The sequence below is a fragment of the Macrobrachium rosenbergii genome, chromosome 51 (genome assembly GCF_040412425.1).
Source record: "Macrobrachium rosenbergii isolate ZJJX-2024 chromosome 51, ASM4041242v1, whole genome shotgun sequence".
Lineage (NCBI taxonomy): Eukaryota > Metazoa > Arthropoda > Malacostraca > Decapoda > Palaemonidae > Macrobrachium > Macrobrachium rosenbergii.
Window position 1 is genome coordinate 23121175 of NC_089791.1, and position 11447 is coordinate 23132621.

General features: G+C 34.2%; 1 protein-coding gene across 1 annotated transcript; it reads right to left on the reverse strand.

Annotated features, from left to right (window-relative positions):
- Nucleotides 1-2104: 2104 nt before the first annotated feature.
- On the reverse strand, nucleotides 2105-11073 carry LOC136832979 (uncharacterized). Its single transcript, XM_067094629.1, has 5 exons — nucleotides 11061-11073; nucleotides 7005-7091; nucleotides 6346-6834; nucleotides 2585-2671; nucleotides 2105-2394 (listed from the first exon to the last, which is right to left on the reverse strand). The coding sequence occupies exons 1-5, from the start codon at nucleotides 11071-11073 to the stop codon at nucleotides 2105-2107; spliced, it is 966 nt and encodes a 321-aa protein (XP_066950730.1).
- Between the last annotated feature and the right edge of the window lie 374 nt (nucleotides 11074-11447).

The following is an 11447-nucleotide window of genomic DNA, read 5'->3' on the forward strand; positions in this document are numbered from 1 at the left end:
AGCGTGGTAAGGTAGACGTTTAGCGTGAGTAAAAATGAAGGGAATTTACATGTGACTCTTTCCTTAACTGTATATTTATAAATTCGGGGTCTTTATTTATGAAAACTTATTTTTTACGTATGTTTGTACGTAGAGATACATAAATTCATTAGCATTTGAGTATTTTTGAGGAAGTATTAATTGACAACGAAACGATTTTGGGGAAGAAAAGATAAAAAAAATAAGCGTTGTCAGACCTGGACGTGTACGGTCGTTTCAAATTCAGTTATTGATTGTTGAAAATTATTGGGAGTGTTTTTAATCAGCTATTAGACAGAATTTAAAATAGAATGTAAGTTTTAGTGGTTTGACTTATATTGAAGTGATCAATTATCAATTCATCTGTCACAGTTGCTCAAGGTTTTGTCTGATTTACTTGTAATTATTTATGTCTCTTTTAAGTAATCAGATGCGCAGTGCCAATGAAAAATTCGTCGGTTATATGCAAAAATTCTAAGGTGATATCAACTGTCCATCTTGCCAGCTTTTACAGCAAAATCAAAGGATATTTTTATGATTCTTTAGAGAGGAAGACTGGACTCAGTACAAGATGTTGAGAACTAAGTTTTGAATAGTAGTGAAGCAAAATGTTTTCATTAAAGTCAACAGAAATAACTACGACGTTTTTGTACCGAAGAAAAGCGTTTTTTTCATTAAAAATTCAGAAACTCGTTAGTTATTGTTATTGTTAATTTTATTACAAGTTAAATGGCGTCTGTAAATTATTGTCTTAAAAACACAGGTTAAAGGAATTGCAAGTTAATAACCAGTGTTGTTATATTGTCTGAAATTAATTAGACTTTCTTTAATAATAATTTTTTAAAGCCTTTAACTGGTTTGAAACAAAATGAAACATAAGTTATTGTTTAGAAGTAAGCACGGGGATGCTTAAACGATTTTGTTTTTTCCTTTTCATAACTGAATTAGCCAAAGAACGCCTTGCGCGATGAAACTCCATTTTGAAAGCTTATGGATTCTTTTAAGGAAAATTTTACAAATTACTTTTTAAAAAATTATTATATTTCATCTGAATATTATTTTAATAAAAATGCTACTTAGATTTATTTTATATGACTTATGTTCATTTTTCATGTTTATGCAACTTCTTCAACGTATACATGGAATGAAAAAATGTACCCTGTGCTGATTTTGCTTCCAAATAGATTTTTGAAATACAGTAATTTTTTTTTTGTTCCCAAATTTGTAGAATAGTAGTATAAACATGTCACCGGAATGTAAAATTTACATCTTTGTTTACTGACTAATCGTATAAGATATCGTCATTTAGATCATCCATGACCGAATATGCATGTGCATACATTTGAGCAAATTTTTTGTTTAGGGTAAAGTATACAGAATAGTATTTGTAATTCCTTATTTATTTTTATTTATTGTACAAAAATATACATTTATCTTTATAAAGTTGTATGGTCGCAGTTTCGTATGAAGCACTAATGAAAGGTTCATGCGTTGAATGAAATGAAAATGATCATTTGCCACATTTAGAATGGCGCTCCATAGGAGTTTGAAAGTGATGGAATTCCATACCCATTCATAGGAGTTTGGTGGGGCTCCATTGTTGCACATTGGAACCATTACCTAAGTTTTTGTTAAAACCATTTCCATTTGTTGCCATTTGAACCATAGCCATTTTACCGTTGTTATTTTGCCATTTGAACCAAATGCCATTTTAAGTGTTACATTACCATTTGAACCATAGCCATTGTTGCTGTTGCCATTGCCATTTGAACCATAGCCATTGTTACCGTTGCCATTGCGTATTTGAACCATAAATAATTATTGCCATTTGAGCACCACCATAGCCATTGTTGCCATTAACTGGAACCATAGCCATTTTGTTGCATGCCATTGCCGTTACCGTTGCGACTTCTACCATAAGGGTCATAGGCAACGACCCCAATCTGCTCGTTGACTGAGATAGAAGTCTTCAGCATCAGCACATCGAAGTTGAACCACCAGTCACAGACGAGGTACTGTTGGTTGAAGATGGTGCCGTTGGGGCAGAGGAATTTCCTGCTGACGGCGTCCATTGGGCCTGTCATTTTCAGATTGTGGAAGACCTGGCAGCCAGCCTGACGATCAGTGTCGGCATAATAACCAGGTACATTCTGAGCATCGCAGGAGAAACGAGTGTCAGGGACGGAGGCCAAAGTTTGTAGTCTTCTCCAGGAACTCCACCGCCAGGAATATTCTCTGCCATTGCAGCAAGTGGATCTACTCCATTGGGAGTTCCTAGGTGGGCCATAAGCATTGCATTGCTTGGTGGAGCTCCATACCCATTGCTTGGAGGAGCAGGAGGTGCTCCATATCCATTGTTTGGGCGCCTGTCGGCGGCTACAAGACAAAAGAAGAGCTGGAAATAACGTTGAAAATTTCAGGTAAAAGATTGTGATATTTTGTAGTACTTTACTGAGAACTGGACTCCCAGTCTCTCAGTTAGAGTTCAATATTTGAACGTTATAAATAATTTTACTCGCTTCTGTCATTACAAACCAAATACAGTTTGTTCGAATAGATTACTTACCACACACTACAAAGGCCTTCATGGTTGGTGGTGTATATCGCTGGGATGGACCAGGATCTACAGAGGTGATCGACTGAGTGATGCCTTCTGGAGGGAGACACGAGTTTAAATAGTGCCAGACCTTTTTTTTATGATGGATTTCTTGTCATGCAGCGGAGCAAGGCCATTTAATCGGTATTATTTCCGTTTTAGTTCTGAATGAGGGAGAGGAGGAGGTAGTTTTTTGTAACGGGAAGCAGAAGCAACTCTAAAGCCTTGTAATTAGTACATCTAAATATATCTGCATTCTGTGAGTTAGAAAAAACTTGTTTATTGCGAGATATTTTTCTTTTCGTCTACCTTTTATAATATTGAAACGTGCTTTAAATATACATTCTAAAAATGAGTGTTTTGGGAGGTTTTTTTGTTAATGATACTTTTATATACCAAATTTTCGGTCGATTTTTCTTTTCTGTTAAATAGATTTAGGTATACTTATCATTGGTATTAGTCTTACACTTTGAGACGCTGTCACTTAACATTATTTACTGGACCTTTATGTCATCTTTCTTTGAAATTAAGGGTTTATTGTGACACCTAATATTAAATTTTATTTCAACCGATTTTTTACAGTTAGTTTTTTTTTGCAGCGCACATTTAGGTTTTTGAAAGTATTCCTTTTTATTTAATGATATAGATTTTAGACAACTTTTCCGAAAAAGCCTTTTTGTCAAATATTCCCTCAATATTGCTTGTTTTATCTATACCATAGTTTTGTAGTACTTCTTCGCGTACATTAAGAAAACACTGAAACTGTCACAGGGAACACTTAAGTCTTCATTGCAGTTCGATAAGTTTCGTCCGACACGTTTTATTAGTTTATTATTTTTTTTATTTTTCTCTTGTTTTATTTAATTTTCTACGCGTTTTATTTCTTGTCAGTTGCATCCTGGTGCAGACGCTCTCCACTTTTCCTTTGGATGATTTTTTAACATTGAATTTGAAAATTGCTTTTTGGTTCGCACTGGGGGCACAAGGTTTCATACTTTGTGCATGGTAATTAGGAACTCAAATGGTAAATAGTCAAAAGTTAATAGTTTCATTAACCTGTACTTAATCAATGGAGAAACAGATACTTCACACTGCGTTTCTCGTATCCATTAAAGATGCGAATTTGTCTTCCTAAATGGTGTCCTTTAATATTATCACATTTATTGTTCATAGTATTAGCATTATTAGTCATATATTCTACTTACGTCCCTTGAACCAGAGGTTTGCTTTAATGCAGTGCCATTAACAGGTTTCGGTAGTGTGCACCTTGTTCACTCCTCTATATCGAAAACTGAAAAATCTAAAAATGGAAAAACTGGCTGTTAGTATTTTCTCTGCATCATTTGTTACTCACCCAAAGATTTTGCCGTTTCTATTTATTCTGCTCTGCTTAGTTTTTCAGTGATGAGATAAATTGTTGACACTTTCATTAACCGCTACATCTAAATTTATCTTTTATTTCATTCTGCGACTTTATTTATTTGTACAGTACATGTACGTTTCTTTATGACGTTTTTACGTTTTGAGGAAGTTGGACGTTTATTCGACGTTTCCTTACTGAGAAATCACTGTTTGTTGGAGTTGTTGAAGCAAATATTTGAGAGAGAAGATATTTTCCGATAGCTTTATTTCACGTGTCTGAGTTTGTGTTCGTTTGTTTCATGAGGAAGTTGACGTTTCATGAAACCAAAAGAAAAAAGGTTTAGAGTGAGGAAGTTGCGTGAGTAAAATGGGGAATTTACATACTGAGGAGGTTTTTGACTCTGTTAAAGCTTACTGTGTTTATTTTAAACGTTTATAGTGAGGAAGTTGGGGTCTTTATTTATGTTTAAGTTTTCACGTGATGTATGTACGTTTAGAGATACATAAATTCATTAGCACTTTGGAGTATTTATGGGGATTAATTGACCGAAACGATTTTTGAGAAAAGATAGTGAGGAAAAATTCCTTTGAGGAAGTTGACCTAGTTTAGAAAAATTCGCAAACGTTTCACTGAAGTTATTGATTGTTGAAAATTATTGGGAGTGAGGTTTTTAATCAGCTATTAGACAGAATTTAAAATAGAATTTAAGTTTTAGACGTTTGACTTAGATTGAAGTTTAGATTTTTTTACCAAGTTCATCTGTCATAATTGAGTGAAGGTTTTGTCTGATTTACTTGTTTATTTATGTCTCGAAAGTTATAGATCTGAGTGAATGAAAAAATTCGTCGTTTATGTGACAAAACAATTCTTATGGTGATTTAACTTTCCATCTTGCCAGCTTGGACGTTTTACAGAAAATCAAAGGATATTTTTACGATTCTTTAGAGAGGAAGACTGACTCAGTACGAAGATGTTTGAGGACTAAGTTTTGAACGTTTCGAAGCAAAATGTTTTCATTAAAGTCAGAGAATAACTGATGAGTCGACTGCCATTTTTTTGTAAGTTTTTTTTTTGTTTTAAAAATTCATGAAATAACTCTTTAGAATTTATTTTTTTTGTTGACTGTTTATTATTTATTACAAGTAGAAACCGAATGGCGATTGTAAATTATTGTCTTTAAAAAACACAGGTTAAAGGAATTGCAAGTTGTTAACCAGTGTTATTATATTGTCTGAAATTAATTAGACTTTCAAACTTAATAATAATTTTTAAAGCCCTTTAATTGATTTAAGCAAATGAAACATATCATTGTTAGAAGTAAACATTGGGGATGCTTAAAGCTGATTTTGTTTTTTTCCTTTTAGTCATTGATAGCCAAAGAACGCCTTGAAAAGCGAGAAACTTAAATTGATTTGTGAAAGCTATGGTTCGTGTTCTAGGAAAAGTACAAATTATTTTAAAAATTATTATATTTCATCTGAATATTATCTTTAATAAAAATGCTACTTAGATTTACCGACTTATGTTCATTTTTCATGTTTATGCAACTCTCTTCAACGAATACATGGAATGAAAGAAAGGTACCCGTGCTGATTTTGCTTCCAAGTAGATTTTACGAAATACAGTACAGTAATGGGAAAACCAAAGATTTTTTCCAAATTTGTAGAATAGTAATTAGTATAAACATGTAACGATGAGGAATGTGTAAAATTTTGCATTAATTTGTTTACTGGCTAATCGTATAAGATATAGTCATTTAGATCATCCATGACCGAATATGCATGTGCATACATTTGAGCAAATTTTTTGTTTAGGGCAAAGTATACAGGATAGTATTTGTAATTCCTTATTTATTTTTATTTATTATACAAAAATATACATTTATCTTTATAAAGTTGTATGGTCGCAGTTTTGTATGAAGAAATATATTTTTAATGAAAGGCTCATGCATTGAATGAATGAAAATGATCATTTGCCACATTTAGAATGGCGCTCCATTTGGAGTTTGAAAGTGATGGAGGGGGGCTCCAGTTTACCCATTCAAAATAGGAGCTGGTAGTAATTTTCCATAACCGTTGCCATTGGAACCATTACCATTTTTGTTACCGAAATTTCCTTTTTCTTGCAAAAAATTTCAAATCCATGGAAGAACCAAATGCCATTTTAGTAGGTTGTTGTTGCCATTTGAACCATAGCCATTGTTACCGTTAAATTGCCATTTGAACCATAGCCATTGTTACCATTGCCATTGCCATTTAAATTTTCAAACTTGGTTTGCCATTTGAACCATTGCCATTTGAACCATTTGGTTTTAGCCATTGTTAATTGCCATGAATATTTTGAACCATAGCCATTGTTATTTTGTTACCGTTGCGACTTCTACCATAAGGGTCATAGGCAACGACCCCAATCTGCTCGTTGACTGAATAGAAGTCTTCAGCGTCAGCACAGTCGAAGTTGAACCACCAGTCACAGACGAGGTACTGTTGGTTGAAGATGGTGCCGTTGGGGCAGAGGAAGGAGTCCTGCTGACGGCGTCCATTGGGCCTGTCCTGGCAGATGTGGAAGACCTGGCATCCAGCCTGACGATCAGTGTCGGCATAATAACCAGGTACATTCTGAGCATCGCAGGAGAAACGAGTGTCTGGGACGGAGGCCAAAATAGGGTAGTCTTGTCCAGGAACTCCACCGCCAGGAATATTCTCTGCCAAAGCAGCAAGTGGATCAACTCCATAGGAGTTCCTAGGAGGGCCATAAGCATTGCTTGGTGGAGCTCCATACCCATTGCTTGGAGGAGGAGGAGGTGCTCCATATCCATTGCTTGGGCGCCTGTCGGCGGCTACAAGGCTGAGAAGAGCTAGAAATAACGTTGAAAATTTCAGGTAAAAGATTGTGATATTTTGTAGTACTTTACTGAGAACTGGACTCCCAGTCTCTCAGTTAGAGTTCAATATTTGAACGTTATAAATAATTTTACTCGCTTCTGTCATTACAAACCAAATACACTTGTTTGAATAGATTACTTACCACACACTACAAAGGCCTTCATGGTTGGTGGTGTATATCGCTGGGATGGACCAGGATCTACAGAGGTGATCGACTGAGTGATGCCTTCTGGAGGGAGACACGAGTTTAAATAGTGCCAGACCTTTTTTTTTTATGATGGATTTCTTGTCATGCAGCGGAGCAAGGCCATTTAATCGGTATTATTTCCGTTTTAGTTCTGAATGAGGGAGAGAGGAGGAGGTAGTTACTTGTAACGGGAAGCAGAAGCAACTAAAAAGCCTTGTAATTAGTACATCTAAATATATCTGCATTCTGTGAGTTAGAAAAATACTTGTTTATTGCGAAGTATTTTTTTTTCGTCTGCCTTTTATGATATTGAAACGTGCTTTAAATATACATTCTAAAAATGAGTGTTTTGGGGAGGTTTTCTTTTGTTAATGATACTTTTTATATACCAAATTTTCGGTCGATTTTCTTTTCTGTTAAATAGATTTAGGTATGCTTATCATTGGTATTAGTCTTACACTTTGAGACGCTGTCACTTAACATTATTTACAGGACCTTTATGTCATCTTTCTTCGAAATTAAGGGTATATTGTGACACCTAATATTTGATTTTATTTAAGCCGATTTTTTTTACAGTTTTTGCAACGCACATTTAGGCAATTCGAAAGTATTCCTTTTTCATTTAATTGATATAGATTTTACAACTTTTCCGAAAAGAATCAAATTCCCTCATTGTTGCTTACTTACCTTATACCATAATTCATGCACTTCTTCGCATACAGTAAGAAAACACTGAAATTGTCACTGGGAACACTTTAGTCTTTATTGCAGTTCGATAGGTTTCGTCCGACACGTTTTATCCATTTATTTACTTATTTATTTATTTTTCTTTTATTTTATTTCATTTTCTACGTGTTTTATTTCTTGTCAGTTGCGTCCAGGGGCAGACGCTCTCCACCTTTCCTTTGGATGATTTTTTAACATTGAATTTGAAAATTGCTTAACTGATTAACCCGGTCGCACCTGGGGCACAAGGTTTCATAGTTTGTGCATGGCAATTAGGAACTCAAAGCCAAATAGTTTCGTTAACCTTCATTAACCTGTACTTAATTAATGGAGAAACAGATACCTCGCACTGCGTTTCTCGCATCCATTTAAGAGGCATATTTGTCTTAAATGATGTCCTTTAATGATATTATCACATTTATTGTTCATAGTATTAGCATTATTATTCATTTATATTCTACTTATGTGTCTTGAACCCAGAGGTTTGCTTTAATGCAGTGCCATTAATAGCTTTGGGCAGTGTGCACCTTGTCCACTCCTCTACATCGAAAACTGAAAAATCTAAAAATGGAAAAACTGGCTGTTGGTATTTTCTCTGCATCATTGGTTACTCACCCAAAGATTTTGCCGTTTCTACTTATTCTGCTCTGCTGAGTTTTTCCAGTAATGAGATAAATTGTTGACGCTTTCCATTAATCGCTACATCTAAATTTATCTTTTATTTCGTTCTGCGACTTTGTTTATTTGTACAGTACCTTTACGACGATTTCTTACTGAGGAAGTTGGATTTTATGACGTTTCCTTAGTGAAGTTTATTTATGAAAATCACTGAGGAATTTGGACGTTTGCTGGAGTTGGACGTTTACAACGTTTCATTTGAGAGTTTATTTTAACGATAGTTTTTCCGATAGTTTTAGTGAGGAAGTTGGACGTTTACGACGTTTCACGTGTTCTGAGTTTGTTGACGTGTTTGGATTTTACGACGTTCACTGAGCCAAAGTTGGACGTTTACGACGTTTCCTTACCGAGGAAGTTGGACGTTTAGACGTGAGTAAGTTGTTGACGTTTGACGGGAATTATGAGGATGTTTTGACTCTGTACTGAGGAAGTTGGACGTTTACGACGTTTTTTAGGAAGTTAGTTTACGTCTTTATTGAGGAAGTTGGACGTTTGACGTTTTTACGACGTTGCGTTTTTTAGGAAGACGTTTACGACGTTTTCATTAGGAAGTTGGACGTTTACGACGTTTTATGGTATGTATTAATTGACCGAAGTTGGACGATTTTGGATTATTGAGGAAAAGATAAACGTTTCCTGAAAGTTGACGTTTAGACATTTTCAGTTAGGTGCAAAGTCAGAACGTTTATTGATTGTTGAAAATTTTGAGGAAGTTTGTTTTTAACGAGTTTAAACAGAATTTAAAATATTTCCTTACCACTGTAAGTTTTGGACGTTTACGACGTTTGACTTAGCAATTGAACGTTTACGACCAATTTATCTGTCAGGAAGTTGACGTTTCCTGAAGGTTTTGTCTGATTTACTGTAATTATTTATGGAAGTTTAAACGTTTCTGATAGTTGACGTTTACGACGTTTCCTTACCGAAAAGTTGGACGGTTTGTGCAAACGTTCTAAAAGTGATATTGCGTTTACGACTTCCATCTTGCCAGCCTTTACAGTAAAATCAAAGGATATTTTTATGATTACGGCGTTTTTAGAGAGGAAGACGTTTGACGACAGTACAAGATGTTGACGTTTATGTTTCTTTACCAAGTTTTGAATAGTTTACGTTTTTCCTGTTATGAAGCAAAATGTTTTAATTAAAGGACGTTACGACGTTTCCTTAGAAAGTTACGTTTTCGACGATTTTGAAGTTGACGTTTTTTTATTAAAATTGGCGTTTATGACGTTTCCGAGGAAGTTGGACGTTTACGACGTTGGACGTTTGTTTACTGTTGTTTAACGTTTCCTTGTTTAATATAAAACGTTTAAAACCGAATTCAGTATTTTTATTTCTGTAAATTATTGTCTCTTAAAAACACAGTTGACTTGGATGCCATCTTTTAAAGGTTTTCCGTTTTTAAGTTAATAAACATAAATGTTATGATTATTTTTTGATGTTGAAATTAAATTAGTATAAATTTTTTTTTAGTCATACTCGTAATTATTTTTGATCTGTAATAAAATATGTTTTAACTGGTTCATGCAAAAGAAACATATCAAAATTTTAGAAGTAGAAGTTTACACAGGGAAGATTCATTACTCGATTTTGTTTTTCTTTTACCTTGTCATTGATAGCCAAAGAACGCCTTCAGTGGAACCATGCAGAAACCCATTCCATCAAAAGCTATGGTTCGTTTCAACGAAAGTACAAATTATCATTTATAAAAATTATTATTTTTCAATCTGAATATTATCTTTAATAAAAAATCTATCTTTAGATTTAATGACTTATGTTTAACCACGGGCCGATGGTTTTTCATATTATGCAATTAAAGATCTTAAATAAAAATAAAAACTACATGGCTGAAATGTTTGATGACTAGGGTGGATGATCTGATATTTTGCTTCCAGTTTTTAAGATCTGAAATACAGTAATTTTTGGAAAAAATCCAAGATTTTCTTTTCATGAGAATTGCTCTAGAATAGTAGAAATTAAACAAAATATAATTCTGATTATTTTGTAAAATTTTGATTTTTGTGTTAGGAGTCAAATTGAAAAGTGACTAATTGTATAAGATTTAAAAATGTATTTTTTCATTTGTTGGCGATCCACCTTGCCCAGAAGTAAGATGACCGAATTTGGCAATCACTAGGTTAAAGAAATTAGGATTGATTTTAACAATTTTTTTGTTTAGGAAAAATTAAATATTATACAGGAATTTCATTTTGTAATTTCTTGGTTTATTTTTATTTATTATCGTTAAAAATATGACATTTAGTTTTATATCTGTATGGTCGCAAGTTTTTTGTATATAAAAGCACTTAATGAAAGACTATATTTTTCATGCATTGAATGAATGAAATGAAATTTATTGTCATGTTTAGAATGGCTCCATAGAATTTAAAGAAGGATGGAGGGCTCCATACTTCCATTTTCTCTTTTTCTGAAAGGATGGGGCTCAGAGGTAAATTTTTTTTAACCAACAGAAATTGTTTCTTTTCTTTGCAAAGTTAATTTCAAATTGAAAGAACCAAATGCCTTCTGGTTTTTGTTCTGAAGGAAATTTCATCAGCTAGAGGTTAAAGAAATTCGTTTAAGATCATTGCCATTTGAAATAAAGACCTGAAATAGCCATTGTTACCGAAATTTAGATTTTCATTGCCATTGCCATTTGAACCATAGCCATTGACTTTGTTAATCAAGTGTATTTTGTTGGTAAAGGATAAGCATTTTTCATTATTTCACTTCTTACTTCTATTTTCATTTATTATAGGCAAAAATATACATTAAATCTGCTCGTTGACTGAGTAGAAGTCTTCAGGATCAGTCAGTCGATATTGAACCACCAGTCACATGACGAGGTGAATCTGTTGGTTGAAGATGGTGCCGTTGGGGCAGAGGAATGAGTCCTGCTGACGGCGTCCATTGGGCCTGTCCTGGCAGATTGGAAGACCTGGCATCCAGCCTGACGATCAGTGTCGGCATAATAACCAGGTGCATTCTTGAGCA

What these genes read in the sequence shown, in the direction of transcription:
- LOC136832979 (XM_067094629.1), bottom strand. An exon ending in TTATGGTAGAAGTCGCAACG is followed by an intron (nt 2,672 to 6,345) that starts GTAACAAAATAA and finishes GTCTCCCTCCAG; the next exon opens with AAGGCATCACTCAGTCGATC. An exon ending in GAAGGCCTTTGTAGTGTGTG is followed by an intron (nt 2,395 to 2,584) that starts GTAAGTAATCTA and finishes TTTGTCTTGTAG; the next exon opens with CCGCCGACAGGCGCCCAAAC.